The following is a 22,953-nucleotide window of genomic DNA, read 5'->3' as shown; positions in this document are numbered from 1 at the left end:
GCCCACATACCATTGTGTAGGATTTGATAAAGTTTACTTTTAAATCAAGAGAGGTCATAAAATCGGTAAAAGCATCAAGAGATTTCTGCAAACTCGTAGCTGTCCTAGCTAATAAAACCGTGTCATCTGAATAAGATAAAAGTGGGACAGGTTTATTGCCTGTTTTGGGAAAATCAAATCTCTTACTTAATAAGAAAGCATCCAGCCCTTTTGTATAAACTAAAAACAGGAAGGGGGCTAGGATACATCCTTGCCTGACTCACTCCGTAGAAATAATTGGAAGAGTTTTTCCCCATTACTGCCATAACTTATTGTGACTACGGTACTGGAGTGAAGCCTGCGGAGTAGGGTTACTAGCGTAACTGGCAGTCAATTGGAAACAGGTGCTGTACTAGTGGGCAGCTTGCCCTGTACTCCCACTATCTCATCTACAGTAAACGGCTATTCCAGAAAGAGGTGGTGACCATCGCTTAACCAGCCCAGCACAGTATCTTCCAAGTATGTCTGAATGTAAGAAGAGGGCTGCTGTCCAGTAGTGGAGTATAATTTCTGAAAGTAGTTGAGAATACAGACATAATCTGATCTGTGTCTTGAAAGTGGCTTCTCTTGGGGGTCCTCAATTTTCATTGCACACATAGTCTCCCAGTGTTGTCTGCTCCTGCTATGGACATGCCAGCCCACTCTCTCTTCCATACGCCATTCTTCTTGCATGTTTGCCAAGGTAATTACATTCCCTTTCTGCTAGTTCATTAAATTTAGCAAGATTTTCCTTCATCCGTTTAAGAGCCAGGTTATCGGTGCCCTGTGCTAATGCTTGTACCAGTGTCTTGATGTCAGCCTCCAGGCATGACAGGTGAGACCTAAGTGTTTTCAAAACCCCATCACATTTCACTATGCATTTTCCCTGGATAGTGACCTTGATGGCCTCACAAATGGTAGACCCTAGTATCTGCAGTGACCACATTGAGCTAGAAAAAGTCAGATGTTTCTGTCCTTAGTTCCTTTGTAAAGACTGTGTCTAATAAGTTCTCAGGGTTCAATCTCAGGCCAAAGCCTGATTGCAACACACTGGGCAACTCTAGAGTTAACAACACGGTTCCATGGTCAGGGAGTGTACAGACCCAGAGTGACTTTCCAAACACAGGGACCCACATTCTTGATATCAGCCCGTAGTCTAATCTGGACCAGACTCAGTTTACAGTGGAATCGTATGTACCTGGTTTGGTTAGTGGGTGCCTATTTCTCCAAATATCTAACAAAGCACGATCAATCATCATCTCCTTTATATGGTTGGCCACAGCCATTCTATTTTGAGGGGCTATCTTGAAGCATACAGTTGTGATTACCCTCCCCGGATCAACCTCTTCAAGTCTGCTCACCAGTGATCTATGGGCACTTTCTGATGTGAGCATACAGGAGAATGCCTCTTCTCTGAACAATGTCAGCAACATGTGTTCAAAGTAGTCCACCATTCTCCCCGCATTGGTAGACTCAGTCAACCCTAATATTCATATATTGTTGCACCGGGACTACACTTCTAAATCCTCCTTTTTTACTGCAATGATTCTGAGAATTTCCTCCATATTTTGTATCATTTCTCACTTTAATGTTAAATCATCCTCGGCAGTGGAGGTGCGCTGTACAAAGTCTGCTAGCCTATTGTCATGCCTCTCCAACTTGTACATCAGTGTCCATTCAAGCATTTAGGGTATCCATTTTAGTATCTATCAAGAACAGTCTTTCTTGTATGGCTCTAAGGAGCGATTTCATTTAGTCTTCACGATCCCTGGCATCCTGCAATGAACCCGAGGTATCCAAAGTGTTACCTTCTGCCACATATACTCTTGATCCCTTTTGGGGTTCAAAGTGCAATTTAGGTAGCTGGCTGGCTGTCTGTACTCCCCATGCTCGGATCACAATAGTGGAGCAGTTGGTGAAGAATGTTTGGTTAGAAGGGGAGGCAGAGCAGGTATCAAGATATGGCTAGCCAGGTGGTTATGGACGTGACCATGGACTACAGATGGGACAACTGGGGAGCACAAGCAGACCAGGCCACACCGCATTCAGCAGCAGTGTGTTCAGGAGTCTCATGCACAAGTGGATAAGGCCAGGCATCCAAGGTATCCAACGTCGAAGTAGGCGCATTGTGTGCAGGCCAGTTGCGTTAAATGTTGGCAATATCAGAAACTGCTACAGAGGAGAATGTGCAGTGCCCACCAAAAGCCTCAGCCAGTTCCCAGAGTTAGGCCTGACAGTCCCACCTTCCCTTCTCATCTGGTTCAGCTCAAAGCCGTCCCACAATGATCAAACCAGGGAGGGCACCACGCCGATTATGACCTGCCCGCTCAGGGCCACTCACCAGTTTACGCCAGGGCCCCTTCCCTCAGACTGCCTAGAGGCTCCCTGCCTCCAGGCCCCATGCCTCGCTCACCATCGCAGTCCTCTCAAGCAGGCAGCATTAGTGTCCCTGGTCCTCGCAGGCAAGGGGCCCAGTCTGCCGGCTTCAGGGCCTAAGCAGGAGGCATAACCAATTATTCACTCCCTGGCCACAACGTGATTCGGGCACCAGCCCCACAGCAACGCACTCCCGGGCGCTCATACTCGGGTTGTTGCACTGCTGTCCTGGAGGCTCCGGCAGCGGCTGTATATGTGGAGTACACCTCCATTAGTTTAGTGCATTGCATTAGAGACATGAAGCAGCTTCATTGGTTGTGCGGGATGGGGTGACTTATATGTATTAAAAAGAAAAGGTATGGGCCTGGCAAAAAACAAATTGCCAGGTCGAAATGGCAGTCTAAAACTATCCACACAGGCTGCATTGGCAGGCCTGAGACATGTTTAAAATACTACCTAAGTGGGTGGCACAACCAGTGCTGCAGGCCCACTAGTAGCATTTAAGTTACAGGCCCTGGGCACAGGCAGTGCCACCTTACTAGGGGCTTACAAGTAAATTACATATGCCAATTAGGTGTAAGTCAATTCTGACATGTTTTTAAGGGGAGACCACAAGTACTTTAGTACTAGTTAGCAGTGATAAAGTACGCAGAGTCCTAAAACTCAACAAAAAATTGATTGAGAAAACAGAAGTATAAAGGCAGAAAGTGTGCGGAATGAACCTGCAGAAAGGGTCAAGTGCAACAGTAACTCTGGAATCAGCAAGTATGTTTGAGAGTGCTGCAGAAGTAAAGTATTTGAATGCTTTAGAGTACTTTTGGAACACATTAGTGTCACCCTGTGATTTGACATTTCTGCATATGGCACTGAACATGATGACTATTGTTGTTAATTCTGCTGTTATGTTATAAGGAAGCAATCAAAGAGAAGAGGTAATGAGATGTTATGATGCAGGTATTGGTAGGCTTTTGTAAATACGGGAACTGCAAATCATTTGCTAGATCCATTGAACTTCTACATAGATGAAGAGCACAATAGGCACAAGAGAAAAATCAGCTGGGTAATTATGAGCCTCTAAGCTTGTATCTGAAAGAACACCACCATGGTATGGAAATGCTGGGAAGTTTGAGAACACCTACAAACCTATTTGAGATAATTACAAATTAAATTCTTCTTCTACCCCTTCTTGAGCTGCAAAATATTGGACATTTACTCCTTTTAGTGGCAGGAGTAAATTCCTTGCCATTGCAGGGAAGAGAAACGGAACATCTCTACAATTGCTGGCTTTTTTTGCATTTGGGGTTTCTCCATATGGGAAAAAAATTGTGCAGTGGGGAAAAATGCATTAACTTTGCTGTTTTTCGAATATGAGAATATATGCATGCATCCATCACAGGCTTCTAGGCTTTACCTGGAAAACATTTATACATTTTAAAAAGCTGGAATTCCATCCCTTTGTGAAGACGAAACTTTGATAGCAGATTTCTGAATTTTGTTAATCATGTCCATTCAGTTTTATTAGCCGCTACACAGTCTAAATTTTGAATTTGAAAAATAGAGAAAATGAAAAATAAAAGATGTCCAACATTGTGTTCTTAGGGAATGGGCCATTTTTGTTTTTGCATAATGTTTTGAGGTTGTAAGCTTGCTAAAATTAAATTGGTATAGACTTACCTTTTAAAGTGTATTCTGTGTTTCAGTGCCACCATCTACTTCTGATTGATATATTTTGGTACATTATGTATAATAGTCTGCCTCTAAAACCGGACTATTAACTCTACAGGTAGCACCAATGCAGCATTGTTATTAGTTATTAAAATGTGTATGCTTTCTTTTTTTTAAAGCAAATTCCAGATGTTTCTCCAACAGGAAGATATACCACCTTGGTGCCCTTTCTATTTATTCTTACAGTCGCCGGCATCAAAGAAATCATTGAAGATTTTGTAAGTACATTTCAACTGTACGGACTACTAATTTTACATAGAATGTGGATTTTGCACTAGTGACAACTGTAAACAAATAAAGCAAATCTGTGTGAACAAAAAAACCCATAAATGACTTAGCAAATTGTACTTCACAATCCAAACCTAACAGTGCACAATATGAAAGCATGAAAGGCCTAATTCACAAATATGTTTGTGTTATTACTTGTTTCTTACTACAGACTTGAGGATTGCACATTCTGACATTTCCTGAAGTAATACAAACTCTATGAAAACAGCTGTTTATTTGAAGTCGAGTAAAGGGAAACATTTATTAGTCAAAGTAACTAGTGTCTCTCCACTCACAGAAAATAGTGTTGTTGTTTTATAAAGTATGATATCATTATTATCTTTATCTGTAAGGCCATTATCCGATCACAATATAAAGTATTGTTACATATCGTTACCATAATATTACGAAATGAGAGCATTCGCATGTACAATATTTTCTCATTCTATACATGCTAGAACTCAAACTGTGGATATCTGTTGTTGTTCAACAAATATTCTGTTAGAAAGTAGAGAGAAAGGACTGAAGTGGGCATGTGCTAATCAGATCAGTAGGAGTTTATGATTGTAGTGTAAAGATATACATGTTTGCCACATTCTGTTATTGCTGCCACTGAACAAATTGTTACAACAAACAAATGATGGACGGAATGCTGACAATGCATACATTCTCCCCCAGTCAAGAGATCTGGGTTAAATCCATCGTTCTTTTGCCCACTACACCACCCCAGTTTAGACATGGCCATATGCAAATCAGTCTCCTGTGCCTCATGGGAACAGTCCAGCCTGAACTGCCAAGCCATGTCTTCCCTGGACCGGAATCAAGCATCCTAGGACCGGTTTCTGGCTATCAGCCGTCATCAGCCAGGATAGCTTGACTCCAGTGGCGTAGTGAGCACGGGTCCCACGTCTGGGAATACCCATCCCACTTAGGGCGAAAAGCGTTACAACAAACAAATGATGGACGGAATGCTGACAATGCATACATTCTCCCCCAGTCAAGAGATCTGGGTTAAATCCATCGTTCTTTTGCCCACTACACCACCCCAGTTCAGACATGGCCATATGCAAAAACGATGGATTTAGGCCCAGATCTCTGTACTGGGGTGAATGTATGACATTGTTCTGCATTCTGTCCATCAATTGTTGTTTTTGCATTTGCCACTGAACAAATGTCCTTTAAAGAGAGACCTCACTGCTGTCATCATTCACCAACAATTGAAGTTCATGACCTTTTTAAATAAATGTGCGATAGTGCTTGTTTCAAGCCTAGTTTGTTTTCAAATTTTACCCTACTATATTTTCTAGTGAGTGTAATTTCCATGCCAAAAGTACAAATGCCAGTAATAACAGTTATATTCTAAAGTGAATCCAGTGGTTTTTTTTCAGGTTCTTCAATTTCTCCCATAGTATTCAATGGGAGGTTTTTAATTTCCAAACTCCTGGACACTCTTGTTCTTGATTAATTTTCTGTTGCATTGTTCTCAGTGGCCATTAAGTGTTTGCTCTGTGTGCATGTTCATCTTCTAACTCACTATCAAGTTTCAGTTTTATGTGGCTGTATTTTTCTGTTTGCATTGCCACTATGGAAGCATTGCCACTATTGTACAATTGCTGGCAGTTAGTAAAACATTTCATTATGCCATTTATTCATGCCGGCTATCAGATCTTCATTTAGAATTCAAAAAGATCTCCGGAAGTAGTTAGAATCTTCTTTGGGCATACATTTCAAAGAAGTGGTAGCAGATGTCTTAAAATATACCAGTCTTTCATCTCACTTGGAAAGTCACTCTTTTCATAATAATTAGCTTTCCCTTTTTCTCTTGCCATTCCTCAAACCCAGTGCGTCGAAAAAAAAATGTTATCGGTTGCTAGGGCTTTTTTGGCCATGTTGCCATCCTCTCAGTGGGTTCGTCTTGATACTTAATAGTTAAGTCATTACTGATCATCAACCTTAAATCATTTTTTTAAAGTCTGAATTACATCTTAGTCTCCATTTTCAGCACAGCTGCATCCCATCCCTCTTAGACTTTGGAACATTGTCCTACCATATGGTTGCATATTTATTCTGCCCCATTCCTTTCTGTGCCTAATAACTTCACTTTCTTCATGTAAAGCTATTCGAGCAAAAACTAGCTCATTCGCTACTTCAGCTTGTGGTGCATTTTAACTTTTCGCTATTGCTATATTCTGTAGAACTCTTGCAATTTATGCTGAGAGATATCCACTTCCCACTCATCCATCTAGATGACTTTACGTTTATCACTGTAATTTAACTTATTTGGCCGTAGAATCATCCTGTGTTTGACACTTTCCTGTCAAGAAACCATTCCAAAGACAAACGTCATTGGTAAGAAATTGGGTTATTAGTTGAGGTGCGGTGAGAACCCTACTCAAATAATAGACCGAATTCTTGTCAGGGTGGACCACAATAGTCACGAAATAAACCTGTGCTTAATTCTGTGGTAGCTCGACACAAAGAAGTTGGGCTTAAATTAAAGGCATTGTGAAGTATTTATGCAGCACTTAAGCAGTAATAAAGTGAAAACACAACACAAGAAAAATCCCAAACCAATTTAGAGAAATAGAGTAAAATTTAACAAATACAGTAACACCAAAACAACAAAAATCCAATTAGTAGAACAGGATTTATGAGTTTTTAAAATTGTCGGTGATGATGGCACTAAAAATCACTAAGAGCCACTCGTGGGTTTCTGGTGGCGCTGGACAGGGTCAGAGTCACAAGTTGAGGCCGTCCACGATGGAATGGATTGCAGGGCGGATACAAGGACCAGCTCCATCCTGGTAAAGGTTTTACCTTTTCAAAGACCAAGTTCACGCAAAGCGCCCAAGCTGGAGCTTTGAGTTGGTGGGGGCACTGAGGAAATCGTTGTTGGTTCAAAGAGCAGGTTGTTGCTGGAGCTTTGCGTTGGTAGGAGATACGGGGAATCCATGCCTGTCACAATGAGCAGGTCACTGGCAGAATACACAGCGATCATTGCTGACGCAAGGAGCCTGCTCACTATCACGAAGAGCCCAAAACTTCTGGATTTTCCCCTGTATCTTGGTAGTACACTCACTCAAGCAGAGGCCAGCAGCATGGCTCAGGCAGAGCCAGTTGCTGCTGGTCAGATGGGCAGTTGCAGGGAGAGCCTCTGGAACATTGGCCCTTTAGTTCAAATAGGAGGTCAGTCAACTGACCCTTGACTCTTGGAGTCACTTTTAGGGGTCTTGGGCTCAAGGCAAGCAGTTCCAGTCTTTCTTCAGACCTCAGGGCAATCCTTCTAAATCTTCCATAGGACCACAAGTGTTCTGATGAGAGATTGTGAGGGTGCCACTTTTATACCCAGTGCCAGCAGGTGTATGGGACCCCCTATCTTTGTCTACACCCAAACTGGTTCTGGCCAGTTCTGTCCCTTTTCCTGGGTTTGGCTCCAAATTGTCCAGAATAACAAACAGCAGGCTGGCCCAGGTGTCACCTGAATTTGCTAGTGGCAGAGCACACAGCTTCAGAAGTCAAGAGGGTGGGCACAGCCTCAGCCAACCCTTTGAAGCTCGGGAAGAGATGAGTATAACCCCTAGTCCATCCTGTTCAGGAGGGAACACCCTGCCCGCACCCAAGGCTCCTTGTGCCCTGTGTCTGGAAGTAATACACACTACACCACAGGAGAGCCATTCACAGTCATGTGACACTGGACACTGGCAGAAAGGCACATTTCGTTTCTGCAGAAAAATGCCAGCTTTCTAAAAGTGCAAAAAGAACAATTGATGGACAGAATGTAGAACAATTTCATACATTCTGGGGGTGGCATGGTGAGCAAAAGAACAATGAATGTAACCAAGATCTATTGACTAGGGGTGAATGAATGTTTTATTTGCTCTGCATTCCATCAATCATCTGTGTCTTTAGATTTCTAAAAGTAGCATTTTCATAATGGTAACTTAAAATCTGACTTTACCATTAATTAGGGGTTTAAATTACAATTCAGATGAATAGAAGAAGCATTACTCTATCTGTTCCCAAACTGAAGTTATCACTTATTAAGTGAAATAGTTTTCACTGCCAGGACATGTAAAACCTAACTACATATGTCCTACTATTTTTATACCATGCACCCTGCCTTATAAGCCTATAGGGCCTACCTATAATAATTTAAAAGGAAGGCATGACAAAAGGTTTATTTTGCAAGGTCGAAATGGCTGTTTATAACTGCACTACAGGCTGCAGTGGCAGGCAAGAGACAGGACTTTACAAGATATTGTAAAAAGTGGCACAATGGGTGCTGCAGCCCACTGGCATACAGACAAGTGATGGATGGATAGCTTGAATTAATCTCAGCTACTGGTAATTACTCAGGCCGCCTCCCATTCCTTCTTTATTTTGCACACAATGCCACCTCAGTTTTGACCCAGCAATATGAGGTGGCATGGTGTACAAAATAATGATGGACTGGGGTGTGGCTTTGAGTAATTACCAGTGGCATTCCATCCATCAATTCTTTGTATGCTTTACTGTGACCTTACCCACGACATCACTGATGACATCTCAGATTCTATCATTGTTGATATCACAGAGATATCTTAGGTCATCAATCAATCAATCACAAGTTTATAAAGTGCAACTACTCACCCAAAAGGGTCTCAAGACGCTGGGGGGGAGGGAGGGGTGTGTGGCTCCAGGATGTTAGTGCTTTGTCAAAGAGCCAGGTTTTGTGTCCCTTCAAGAACTTGGCAAGTGAAGGTGTATGTCGGAGGTGGAGGGTGTTCCATGCCTTGGCTGCCAGGAAGGCGAAGGAGCGTCCTCCTATTCTAGTCTTCTTGGTGCGGGGTTCCTTTGCAAGAGAGAGCTGGGCTGAGTCGAGTCGAAGGATCTTTGGGGTGCGTTGAACGAGAGACGGTGGTTCATGTAGTCTGGTCCAGTGTTGTGGAGGACTTTGTGGGAGAGGACCTTGAAGGTGATTCTCTTCTCATCAGGGAGCCAGTGAGGTGTCCGTAGGTGTTGGCCGATGTGGCAGTGGCGTGGTAGGTTGAGGACTAGTCTGGCGGCGGCGTTCTGGATGTTCTGGAGTTTGTTTGTGGATGAGATTCTTGTTGATCCTGAGCATAGAGTGCATTGCCGTAGTCCAGTCTGCTGCTGATGAGGGTGTGGGTGACTGTTTTCCTGTGTTCGAGTGGAATCCATTTGAAGGTCTTTTGGAGGAGGCGGAGGGAGGGGTAGCAGGAAGAGGTGACAGCATTGATCTGGCAGTCCATTTTGAGTTTGGAGTCCAGGATGATTCCAAGGTTGCACACATGGTCCGTGGGGGAGGGTGGGTTCCCGAGAGCAAGGGGCCAACCAGGTGTCTTTGCAGGCGTCTGGGTGTGGGCCCTTGATGAGTACTTCGGTTTTGTCCGTGTTTAGTTGTAGGCAGCTGTTCTTCATCCACTTGGTGACTGCTTCCATTCCTTCTTGAAACTTGTGTTTGGAAATTTTGGGTTCGTTGGATAGGGAGAGGATGAGTTGAGTGTTGTTGGCGTATGATCCGATGTTGAGTCTGTGTGATGTGACGATGGATGCGAGCAGGCCATGTAGACGTTGAACAGGTTAGGGATGATGGAGGATCCTTGCGGGACTCTGCAGGTGGTCACTGTGGGTTCCCAGAGGAAAGGGGGGAGGGGGGGGGGGGGGGAGTCTGACCTGCTGCGTTCTGCCGGAGAAGAATGAGCTGATCTAGTCAAGGGACTTGTTCCAGATATATGCATCGTGGAGTCTGCGGGCTAGGGTGTAGTGTGAGACTGTGTCGAAAGCAGCAGAGAGGTCCATGGGATGAGGGCCACAGTCTCTCCTCTGTCGAACAGGGAGCAGATGTCGTCTGTTGCAGCGAGAAGGGCAGTTTTGGTGCTGTGATTCTTCCTGAAGCCTGATTGGGAGGAGTCGTATGTTGTTTTCTTCTATGAAGGAGGCGAGTTGACTGTTGACAGCTTTTTCCAGGACTTTAGCCGGGTACGGGATTAAGCAGATCGGTATGTAGTTCTTGAGGTCGGTGGGGTCCACTGAGGAGTTTTTCAGAAGCTGGTTGATCTGGGTGTGTTTCCAGTCATCTGGGAAGGAGGCAGTCTCGAAGGAGCGGTTGATTCGTTGGAGCTCGGAGGCGATGATGTCTATGGCTGTGTGGTAGATGTGGTGGGGGCAAGGGTACATGGGGGCCCTGGAGTGGGTTGACTTAATCGTCTTCAGGGTGTCTTCAATGCTGAGGGCGGTCCAGCTGTCAAGTGTTGGCTGCGTGTTTGTGGGGAATGGCGGGTCTGGGTTCCGTGTGGAGTTTGTTGTCATCGAATTTGTTGTAGATAGTCTTGATATTGGGATGGAAGAAAGTGCTGAGTCTGTCGCAGAGGTCCTGTGAGGGTGATATGTTGGTAGTCTCTTTTTCGGTTAGGCGAATTCTTTGATTGATGAGGTCATCACCAATTATATAGGTTACATCACTGATATCAAAAAAGACCTCAATAGTTCCAACCTTCCCATAATCGGTGATGGCTCCCCCCTCTGCAGCCCAACCACCCCTATCCGGTAGCAGCTGCTACAGCCCATAATGAATCAAACAAACAAAGCATAGTATGTGCAAGATGAAGGAACACTAGAAATGGTTAAAAGACACAACCTACACCTGTTTACTACTGAACATGGCCATATGCTAGCTACAATTGATGCCGGTGGGAAGAGGTGATGGCATAAAGTGTAGTGCATGGATATATCCTAAGAGAAAATCAATGAGGTGCACATGGCTGTGTGCACTGAAATAATGGTGATGGAGAGAAAGAGTAGGCTGTGTTTGAAATTAAGATGTAATTTTCCCTAAATACTAGCATAAGAGAAGGATATTTTCAATTCAATTCAGGTTTATTTCAGCTCAAAAGGCCCTAAAAAGCTCATAAAATATTATTCAATATAAACCATAAATAGTGAAGTACATATATATGGTGATAATACAGTTAAAGTTCTAAGGGTGTTAAAAACGACAGATTTTACATAATTAAAAGACTTTTGGCTATTGGGCGCACTATAGTGAAGTATCTGGAAAGATAACAGTACGGTCAAGTATTAGAATCCAAGACTGAGGATAGAAAGTACAGTATATCATGTTGCTACATCAACCAGGGGTGGGTTTCCAGTTACTATGGAGAGCTTTGCCCTATCTTTCCACATAGCCAGTAGATAATGTGTTAGTGCAATAATAATAATCCACATTTGTAAAGCGCAAACCATCACCCCCAAGGGTCTCTAGGCACTGGGGGCCGGCGGGAAGATTAAGCAAGCTATTGCCCAGAGTCACATGGTGCTGGGCTAATCTGCTGCCGGCGCTGGGGATCGAACCGGGATCCCCAGATTCTGGGTCAGTCACCCTGGCCGCGGCACCGCACCTCTACCACAAAGATTAATGGCTTACTAAGATCAGTTCTTAGTATCCTTAGAGCAACTTTGTATTTTCTAGTGCCTAGGGACCGGCACAGTGGTGATATCCCGCATCGCCTTACTGCTCTCGTATGCCGGATAGAAAAACAGGACATGATCTAGGGTCTCCTCGTGAGCAGCACATGACTGGCAGCGCCTCTCATCAGCACTGGGTACTTAGCCCATCTAGTTGTGTAGGACCGAAGGGGAAGCGTCCCATAGTGGAACTGCAGGAACAGGCGCCTAGCCATAGGCGGTACAATCTCATCCACAAAGTTGTCTCTGCTATAAACCATCTTAACTAAAAGGAATGCATCAGTCAGAGAACATCTGCTTTCCTCGTATTTACTGCAATATCTATGTGCTGCCAATAGGCTATCGATGCTGTTCTTGGAGATCCCAGCTGACTCTTTAGGGACATTCCACATAGTTCCAATTTTCTCCAAGAGGGATTTCACATACCGCATCCAGGGAATTTTACTGGAGCCTGCAAGACTGAGGGTCTTGACTAGGCTTCCCGGTACTATTGGCACTCCGGAGTAGTCTTGAGCCTCTTCCAGTACAAGATTGGGCGTATACCGGTTTTAGCAGATAAGGGTCTCATCCCTAGGTTGAGTCTAACGGGATGTAATGGAGTACTAATAGGGACATGTACCAGTTGCCTGATGAATCGATTTTGAACTAAATCAAGTGTAGTCGCATCCACATGGCCCCACAGCTCTGCACCACACGAAGCTGACCCCAGAGCCTGCAACTGATAAACTTGGAGGGCCTGGCTTGCTGGACAGAAATGTGATCTATATGCCATCTTGGAAATCCCCCTGCGATTTGCTCTCGTTTGAGCCTGCGCTGGGCGATGTGTGCCTGCCACCCCATAAGTTCAGTGACTGTAATACCCAGGTACGTGAATGATTGCACCCTTTCAAAGGGAGACTCTGCTAGAAATGGGTTAGCCCTGGTCGAGTGCCCTGGGTTTAGAATCATGTACTCTGTTTTGCCTATATTGTTTTCCAGGCCCAGATCCCTGCAAAATTGTTCAAAATGATCCAGAAGCTTTTGCAAGCCCATGGGGGATTTTGACAGCAAGAGTGTCGTCTGCGAAAATGAGAGCAGGAATCCACATGTTTGCCAGTCTAGGGGCAACGCTGTCAATCTGCCCCACATAGTCTATAAGGCAGTTGAATTAAAGGGAAAAGGGTAAGATAGGGCTGTGTACTTGCCCTAACGCTAGTCTGCTTATGGGGAAGGGCTCTGACAGCTCACCAGCCTGGCCACACCTCACCTGGGCATAATTGTTCATGTGAAGCCTCTCAATCATGTTTAGTAAATCGCTGGGTACTCCCATCTCTTGTAATACCTGCCGCAGGGTGGATCTGGGGACCAAATCAAAAGTGGAGCGAAGGTCTACAAATTAAGATGGAAAAATAAATTCACCCAAAAACTCAATTCAAGAAGGGGTCAAGAGGGACATTTAGTTTAAAGACTACTACACCTCCAAAGCCCTCAGATCAATAAGCAAAAAACTAACAAAAGGTGCAAAGTCTATTAAGAGGGAAATAGCAAACTAATAACTGCTGTGTAAGTGAGTGCAAATAATCCCTTGAGAAGCCGGGATAACACCCGGCAGGAGTTAAGAGTTCATCAGCCCACCCTTACTGGCGGAGCATCGTCACCTCCCAGACAGCCCGGAGGCCAGTCTGAAGTACCGACGGAGAGAGCGGTGCCTCCATCTCCGAGCAGTCAGCCGGGTGAGGTGAGGCAGTTCTCCCACGCAAAGCTGGGAAAGAAGACTTAACTTTTTTCGTCCAACCACGAGTTTGCTTGTATGGTAGGGTGGCTATTGCCACTGTCTTATCTGACGTTCATATTTTGATTATATGTTTTCTGTGTTACACATTGCACTTAAAAAATATATATATTTGTCCTGTAGTAGCAATTTTTCTATATCCATCATATTATTGGTCCTGAAGAAAGCCGGGTCAAGTGACCATCTCGGCTGAAACATGTCGACCATTTCATAATTGAGCCAGGAAATAGTCTATCTTTGTTTAAGACTATAGTTTTTTTAGACATGAAACTTAGGTAATCCTTAATAAACCTATTTTTTGCCTGAGTATTCATTTTTAAATTCACATCTACACCAGAGCACTGCACTACAGTTTTTAGGTTTTGGCTTTAACCCCTGGCAGGAGTATTTTCTTCTGGGAATAATCAGGCTTAGCACGCAGCAGTCAGATGACGATGCTCCGCCAGTAAGGGTGGGCTGATGAACTCTTAACTCCTGCCGGGTGTTATCCCGGCTTCTCAAGGGATTATTTGCACTCACTTACACAGCAGTTATTAGTTTGCTATTCCCCTCTTAATAGACTTTGCACCTTTTGTTAATTTTTTGCGGAAAAATAAATTCACCAAAGCTACACCACTCTGGGAATCACAGCAACTTGGGACAGCAGGCATTAGAAAGAGTTGCACTCAATGGGACTTGATCGGAATTTCCAGATTGGGTGATCTATGCACAAGCAGTGGAATGATATCCTTCGAAAACATACAGAAAACATACGATCTGTCCAAGACGGAATGTTTCCGATATCTGCAGATCCGTCATGCATTACAGGCGGCAGTGCCCAAGGGAACAGAACTCCCGGAGTTGTCGCCTCTGGAGTGTAGACTCCTCGAGTAACATCTCTCCAAAAAAGCGATCTCACTAACGTATAAAAAGCTAATGAATAACTTGCCAGACTCACTCGTAATGCTGAGGGATCGCTGGAGTGTGGACTTCCCAGACTTGCAGGAGGAGGAATGACCAGAGACACTGGCCTCTCCGTGGGAGGTAGCGATAAGGGCTCGGTTCCGACTAGTCCAAATCCAAATATTACATAGAATATACATTACGACCCATCTTCACAAGTGTGGTGCATGAAGAGTGGAAGCCACCTGTAATAGGGAATGTGGAGAGACAGGATCATTCTACTGTATTATATTGCAATGTCGAGAGATTCAGCTCTATTGGCAGGCAGGGGGAGAATGTATGTCAGGGGTGATGGGCTAATTGCTCTGGATATCGCTTAAGTGCTGCCTTCTGAATGTATGGGAGGACACAGACCTAGGTAGGGAGGGCAGACCAAACCTGAGTAATTCTGGGCTTTATGCTGGTCAAAAGAAACATAGCCGCCATTGGGGGGGCCTCTTCCCCACTACTATTGCGGGACTGTTAAAAAGACATGCACTGGTGCATGGTGGCGGAGAAAACGGTATATACGCAAAGAAGCTGCCAGAAAAAATTGGGGGAAATCTGGGACAAATGGAATGTATTTAGGGGGAGTCCGTGTGTGCCCCCGTTGGGGGTTGCACTCCTTCCCTTGGCTCAAGCAGAAACAATCTGATGCTGCCAATATTCCAGGAAATAAGAAGGGTGGAGTCCCTGTGTGGCCCAGGAGCTATGTACAAGGGTGGCAGTGATGCCAACGCTTGTAAGTTTGATGATGTACTGCCATGATTTTGTTGTGTTACAGTAAAAAGATAATTTTTAAAAAAGGGGAGCGAAGGTCAACAAACACGAGATACAGGCCCCCAATCCCCTTCCTCGCCCCCTCACCCCCCTAGGGTGACCACCTTCCAGTACATCATAAGGAACTGGAACACCTCGTCAATCGTGCTTGTGACCTCTCTGAAGCCAGCCTGTAGGGAGGACAGAATGTCATTCCTAGCCATCCACTTCTGCAGTCTACGGAGTATGACCTTACAAAACAGCTGTTGAGAGCGGTCAATAAGATTTATAGATCTATAATTTGATGGTTCATTGCGAGCCCTTTCTTGTAGATGGGTGTGATTTCGGCCTCAGCCCATGTGGGGGGAAAGGTGAGACCCTTTTAGAAACGCTGTAAATAATAGAGAAAAGTAAGCACCCCAGATGTCGGCTTCCCTCCGAAATATGTCCCCAGGAATTTTATCTAGACCTGATGCTTTATGGGATACTATTCTCTGTATGGCTCGACATCTTTCCTGTTCTGTTATTCCCTGGCTATTGAGGGCACACCTTGGAGCCACTGCTTCAAAGATGTCAGCCTTCTCCCCTATGACCTGTATTAATCAGCCCCTGGTCCCCAATCCCACTGAATTACTAACAGCGGGGGACTGTTCTCCCTTCTACACATAAAGGCTTGAATAATGGGCAACCCAGTCACTTGCTGGAATGTTAACAACTGTGAGACGGGACCCTTCCCTAGTGCCACTAGAGAGAATGTTCCAAAACCGCAAGCTCTCCCATTTGCCCCTTTCCTTTTTAGCATCAACAGAGGCCTTTTCACGGATATGCCTGGCCTTCTGGATCACAGATCTCTCTTGCTCCTTTATTGCCTTGACCAATTAGGACTTGGCATGTCTTCAGGTTTTATTGTACCAGGTCGGAGGTGACTTCCTCTTAACAATACTCCTGGTTTCAATGAAAAATAGGGTCCTTAGATTCCTACACAGCCTAATGTGGATCTCAGAAATAGCATCCTGTGACTCTTCCCAACCTTTCAGAAGTGGCACTAGACCCTCCATCCCTTAAGCCAGAATATGGAAAATCTGAATTATGGCCTCTTGCGAGGTCTCCAAGCTACGCCTATTGCTAGTGATCCTCAATCTCCTGTCCAGTAGCTCTCCACAATGGTCAGCCTGTGCAACTAGGTTTAAATTCAGTGTGAGGACTAGAGCAGTGTGCTCACTATCCTGTTGAGATGCTACGTGCATGTCTTCAAGGTGTGGCCATAGTTGAAGGCCCAAAAGAATATAATCAATCAAGCTGGTTGAGTTTGGGCGATTAAATGTATGAGCCCCTAGTTGATCTGAATTGGTTCTGCCATTACAGGCTCTCAAACCCTGATTTAAGGTAAGGGCATTGATCTTTTTTGCTGTCAGAGACCATTTTCCCAGAGGAGATCTCTCAAGAGCTGGGACTGACCATAAATCTTCCTCTACCCAAAGGCTCAAACTGACAATTTAGGTCAAATACGTACTTCTGACAAACACCATTTGAAGTGGCTGAAGTGAGATGTAGCTGAAAAAAGGCATATGCTGTATAATTGTAATTGTATATGCTTTTCACACAGACTATTAATCTACAGCTCAAAGAAAATGCATATTCAGTACAATAAGCATTTTCCGCTTTCTAATCGGATCTGAAATTTTCTTTGTAACAGAAAAGACACACGGCAGACAACACGGTGAACAAAAAGAAAACGATAGGTAAGTCTCTGTTTTACAGACTTTTGAAAGATGAAAGAAGATGAGTGTGAACAGATGGGGTAATCAGACCAGTATTATTCAGACATATCATTATATTGCAATGTGTCTCATTGTTCTTTCTTAGATTTGAATATCATTAGTGACTGATTGTTAAGATTACTTTCAATAAGACATTTGGATTTATACTGTATGATCATTTCTAGAATTATTCTTCAATTAAAAATATCTTTAAACCGGTTCAGTGTCTCAAAATTAAACGAACGCCATACTCAATATGCCTTCAGATGAATAGGATGTTTGAGAGGCTCATGTGCTCAAGTAACTCGGATCCATTTTCTAGTTTTTTTCTGGATCATTTTTGTATTTGTGCAAATTTACTTTGTCTCCTTTTTAAGATGGGTTGCAGCCCTTTTATACCTTGTTCATTATAGTCTTTTGTGTTGATAGTGGAACTGAAAATAATTATAATTGTATGATTTCGCACTGTAGATCTGTTTTCCTTCATTGTATGTTGTGGGTCAGGTCGTGTGCATGTGAGGAGATGTGAACGATAAAAGGTAAACATATAGGCAAACACCTCTGCTTGTTATCTTTACCTTCTTCCCTTAGTCCTGGACTAGGCAGGAGAAAATACACCTGGAATCATCCTCATTGTGCACCTGCTGGGCCACTGGAGAAAGAAGCCCTTTTGTTAATTTGCCAAGTCCATTTGTAACCTTTTGGAGTGAGACATTTGAGTTTGGATAGTGGCATAGCAAGGATGCTATGGACCCTAAAAAAAGAAATAGAAAATGGGCCCACAGTTTTTAAGTGGGGAAAAACTATAATTGAGGTTCAGTATTCCTCTTAAATCCTTCGGCCCCAGTGCCACTCCATCTGTTGTAGTATTGCCCTGGTATTTTAATGAACCAACTTGAACCTCATATCCTGTTGTAGCGACCCCCGCCCCAACTTCTCCCACCCTATGCTCAATAAGGCAATGTCTAATTCCACAGGTATTTAATCTCCAGAAGGCTTCTGCCTTTTTTAGACACTGCATGCCACTGAAGTTATGCTATCTTGGCTGATGAGGGGTGAAACCCCGAAACCGGTCCTCGGATGCTTGTTTCCAGTCCAGGGAGGACCTGGCTTGGCAGTTCGGGCTGGACTGTTCCCATGAGGCACAGGGTCAAGACTGATTTGCATATGGCTGGGTTCAAACTGGAATGGCATGGTGAGCAAAAAAAACAATGGATTTAGGCCCAGATCTCTGTACTGGGGTGAATGTATGACATTGTTCTGCATTCTGTCCATCAACTGTTGTTTTTTCACTTGCCTGGTTTATAGGCGCACAAAATGGCGCGATCATCTCATACATACGCGGAGAACGTAATACACCGGGGGGAACTGAAGGTACATTAGTGACTGTGATGTTTGTATGTTGAAGCCCTTAAGCTTCACAGAAACCCATTTTGCAAGGGGGGGGTAACTTTGAGAATTCACCCGCAGTTTCAAGCTGCTATCACGAGTATTTATGTTGGCTCACCAGATTCACAGAGCCCCGACATAAAAAAGAAGCGCCATTACGCAGTTAAAATCAAGCCCATTCCCAGACGAGGGAGGCTTGTGATATATGGATTAATGGCGTGGTGACAATCAGCTGTGGCGGGGCTCCAGAGTGAGTCAGAGGGAGGGGGATGGCGGCCAGAAATGAGATTGAGGCTGATAAGCAATGCAGGCCACACAGCGGTGTTTTAGTGGCTGAGGAACCCGTGGTCCCAGCTGCAGCTGTATTTTGACCTGCCAGAACTAAGCCCACAGAAATGGTCGATTTTTAATCATATAATATTCATGGCTCTTTGATTTTTAAAGGCTAGATACATTTTGAGAACCTCTGCGCTTTCTCCTCTCGGCCAGGGCACACAACATGTCTTCTTCCATCACTGACGAATTATGAACAGTCAAGCCTATCACGTTACAAGATGTAATATAGACTTGGACACCACTTTAATAAACATAACCAAGTGACTCAAATATAATGATGGTAAATGGAGGTATCCAGAGTCCTAACGCCAGCAAGAAAAGAGGGGCACTCCTGTCTCCTAGTAGGAAGTAAAACAGTCATAGTAGGGGTGCAGTGGGCCCCTTTAAAGCCCTGGGTCTCTTGTGACTGCACCTACTGCACTAATGACAGCTCTCCCCCGGTGGCTCCCTAATGAAAGAGAAGGCATCAAAAAAATAATTAAAGAAAAGTCTGCTGCCTCCTTGTCTGAGGTACGAGTTGTTGCAGAGAAAGTAATTTATGTGAGGTAATTGGCATTCTATCTCCCCTCATATAACATTATGCTTTTAGGTGCGCAGCCTATGAAACAACCATTAATTGGTGACTTGCAGTAGTTTAGCCAATATGCTGCACACTATATATTTCCAGAGAGTAACACCTCCACATGCACAAAGCCTTTCCGCCAGTGCTTAATTTGAGCCAGTGGTTTCTTGTGCTTGGCACCCGCACTTAATTGTCAACACCGGGGCTTGTGACAGTCTGCCTCAAGGTGGCACTGTCTGGCTAATTTAGAGAAGACCACTCCAACAGTTAATAATGAATTCAATATACATTAAAACTGACTACCACCAGCTGCCCAAGCCATTCTTATAGGTTTGGGGGCCAGAGATTGTCCGATTTGTCACACTTTTAGTCATGTGATGGTTAGTTATTATCATCGGCAGCATGGCAGGGGCAATGTGTGGTGCAAGTTGTAGTGGCCTCCTGACAAGAGCCCTGGCACTTTTTTTTTTTTATTTATTTTTTTACAAATTAAGCACTGCGTTCCGCTAATGGCATCATCCAGGGCACTCACCAATCGAGTGGAAGTGTTGTCAGGTTGACAGATCACCACCTGCTGGGTAGACATGATGTTACAGCCACTGGTGCTCAAGATACTGGCTGTGATATACATGTCGAATATGGTGCATTCTTTATTGAATTCTGCATGTCCGGCATTTATGAGCCAATTTTCCTTCATGAAAGTTGCGCTCTGCCAAATTGAACTGGAGAAATTTGCATGGGTCAAGATATGAAACTGACCGCAAATCTCAACATCCTGATTCCAGCGCTAACATGAGTCCGCCCAGGGATTACAATGAATGGCCTATTTGAAGTGGGAGCCATAGTGTGTTACCCATTTAATTTGATTTCCACGTTCCTTAAACAACCTGTTCTATCGCAATTAATTTTAATATGAGTTTCATTTTACTAGGACAACTGAGTGCAATTCTTTTCACTTCATTGGAAATTAAAGCATTTATTGCTTGCAATAGGTCTCGCATTATTAAAGTTTGAGCTATTGGTATTGCTAAATAATGCAACACCAATAGCTCAAACTTTAATAATGCGAGACCTATTGCATTGCAAGTTTGTTTTTGATGTGCCATTGCCTGCACTGAAAGCTCCATTTGTAATAATCCGGCTTTTTATGTGAATATGTGAGACCAGGATAGTATAGTGAAAAATAATATTTTACTAAACACAGTTGATCGAAAAGCTTGGCAACATCACTGACACAAAACCGCATTCACTCACAGACCAGCTTTAAGCGGTGTGTTCTAAACTTAGTTTTCAACGTTGACGAGACTGATGCATTTTGTAATGGACCTGATCGCCTTGTTACAAATTAATTTGACATGTTTTCTTTTTCAGTGTTGAGAGGTGGCATGTGGCAGAACATGATTTGGAAAGAGGTAATATAGATACATTTTGCTACGTTCAAAAAAGTGTAACTTTCAGAAGACTGCATTGTTTATAACCCTAAACTTCCCAAGACGCTGTTCAACATTTCTTCATTCTTTGATGTGACAAGCACCTCGGTGTTTCTAAGAATTACAAACTTCATGACTTAAAATTTACGTGGTAAATCCACATTCACTCAATCATTAATATAATATTTGCATAAGTGCAAACAAAATGTTCTGTGATAAGACCTCACAAGTGATGGAAGACCCTTGTTGTGCATTTGTCTTCTGTTAATTTACTGGACATGTTCCGACTGTGAGCCTTGTTCAGATTGATTAGTCTGTAAATAATGTGATGTCTTCCTGTCCACAATTTTTAATAACATTTGAAAAAGTATATCTGTACACTTTCACAGACAATTAAGGACTGTTTAAGAGAGATGGTAGAGGGGAGATTAATTTACCTGATTGTGCCTTAAAATATAGTTGTAGAGCCCCCCCCCCCCCTAAACCTTTTTGCACCCCTTAACATCTCTTACATAGACCTGTCCATTGATTGCCTGATAACATTTTTGGGTGAAATTTGACATTTATTCTACCCATTTAGGGTGGGGAAGGTGCAAACATGCTTGGTCATAACTTTCCTTATTTGAAAGTCTCATATCGAATCAAACGAGAAAACATCAAAAAGCCATACAGACTTGAAGGGCTGCCTTATGTTTAACGTTTTGCAGAACTCAGTCTAATTTAAATCACATTAAATGTTAAAAGTTACATCTAGACACTAAATGCATATATTTATTAATTCCCCTGATTTTTCTAAAGCGCTGCTTCACCTAGCAGGTTTCGAGTGCTGTAAAGCAAATCGCAGAACTGCACATGAGATAATAGTCTTACAATGAACATCGAGCAACATTAGTATGAAAGGAACCAAGAGTTTATAGGGTAAGGTTTGTGCATTGTGGGGTAGAAACAGGGTAGTGGTAAATAGTTAAATATTGTACCGATGCATTTGGGGGAAGGGTGATAAGGTGGGGGTAGAGAACAGGCTGGTGTATCCTTAAGCAAGGTGTCTTGAGTCTTTTTGTAAAGGAGAGAATGTTAGAGCCATTATTAATTGGCTTTGGAGGGGGTTCCATATTGTGTGAGTAACCAGAAAATTATTGTTGTTGAGCTTCAGTTTTTTTGATTTTCGGATGCTCTAACGGGAAGGAGTGGTTTCTATGAGACTATCGTGATCTGCCCGGAATTTTCAGCCATTCAATAAGGCAGCTGGGTCTGCCAGTGTGTTCACTATTTGAAGGGTATACAACAGAATTTGATTTGAGTCCTCCTTTGGAAGCCATTGAAGATCCTTCAATGTGGGGGTAATGTGATCACATTTTCTTTTGTTTGTATTCATTCGAGCTGTGGAGTGCAGGGTGTACTGCATGCACCGCAGAAGACAGTACACGCATTCTTCATTCACTTGCTATCCCAGCATCCCTTCCTCTCTACCTGCATGTTTGCAAGACTTTCAAATACTGTCCCAAAATGACCAAATTTGCAGAAACATGTTAAAATATCTACTGAAATTGATAATGAATAATAATGGATGTAAGTAAGACCTGACTAGGAGACATTGTGGCAAAATTGAGGCTAATTCAAAAACACTCTACCCATACACGATAGCCTTGAAGTGATCTGGATAACACACGAACAATTCTGGCATATGTATGCTTACATTATGTATGCTGTAAATTGTATGGTGTTCACATACGTTGTAAACTCACACTTGTTTTAGTAACCACGTCTGCGAGCACTGTAGGCATTCCATTCATAACACAATGCAGGTTAGAAAGTTTGTTGAAGTTAACATTTATCTTTTGCATTTATTAACCACATAACATTCCATTACGTAAACAAAACGTTCAAAAGGCATATAAAGCAGTAGACGATTAGGCAAGGGTATATTTATTTTATTTTATTTACGTGGACCATAATGGTGTAAGTCATGTGTGTGAAATTCATTGAAAAAGTGGCCCATATCAGTAAAAGGGCTTATGCCTGCCGGTATTCCTTTATAAATTACTGAAAGGTGTAAGTGAGGCAAATTTGGTTTTAAACTTAATTTTCTGAACATATTTACCTTTGTGAGTAGGCCCCTGTATGTTTTGTATGCACCCATGAATGGCTGGCACTTAAAATCATTTCCATATG

General features: G+C 43.4%; 1 protein-coding gene across 3 annotated transcripts in view; it reads left to right on the top strand.

Moving 5' to 3' along the window:
- The window catches only part of ATP8A2 (ATPase phospholipid transporting 8A2), a 2,139,258-nt gene that overhangs the window by 554,605 nt on the left and 1,561,700 nt on the right, over positions 1–22,953 (top strand). For all 3 annotated transcript variants that reach the window (XR_014967690.1, XM_085621612.1, XM_085621613.1), the window contains exons 4-6: positions 4,239–4,337; positions 17,001–17,046; positions 20,723–20,763. Coding sequence is in view for 2 of the 3 variants with exons in the window: in XM_085621612.1 (XP_085477738.1) it covers positions 4,239–4,337; positions 17,001–17,046; positions 20,723–20,763 (186 nt within the window). In the remaining variant the exon portion in view is untranslated. The remainder of the gene's footprint in view (positions 1–4,238; positions 4,338–17,000; positions 17,047–20,722; positions 20,764–22,953) is intronic.

This window comes from Triturus cristatus, chromosome 8, assembly GCF_964204655.1.
Source record: "Triturus cristatus chromosome 8, aTriCri1.1, whole genome shotgun sequence".
Classification (NCBI taxonomy): domain Eukaryota; kingdom Metazoa; phylum Chordata; class Amphibia; order Caudata; family Salamandridae; genus Triturus; species Triturus cristatus.
This window is presented reverse-complemented; position numbering and strand designations above follow the sequence as displayed.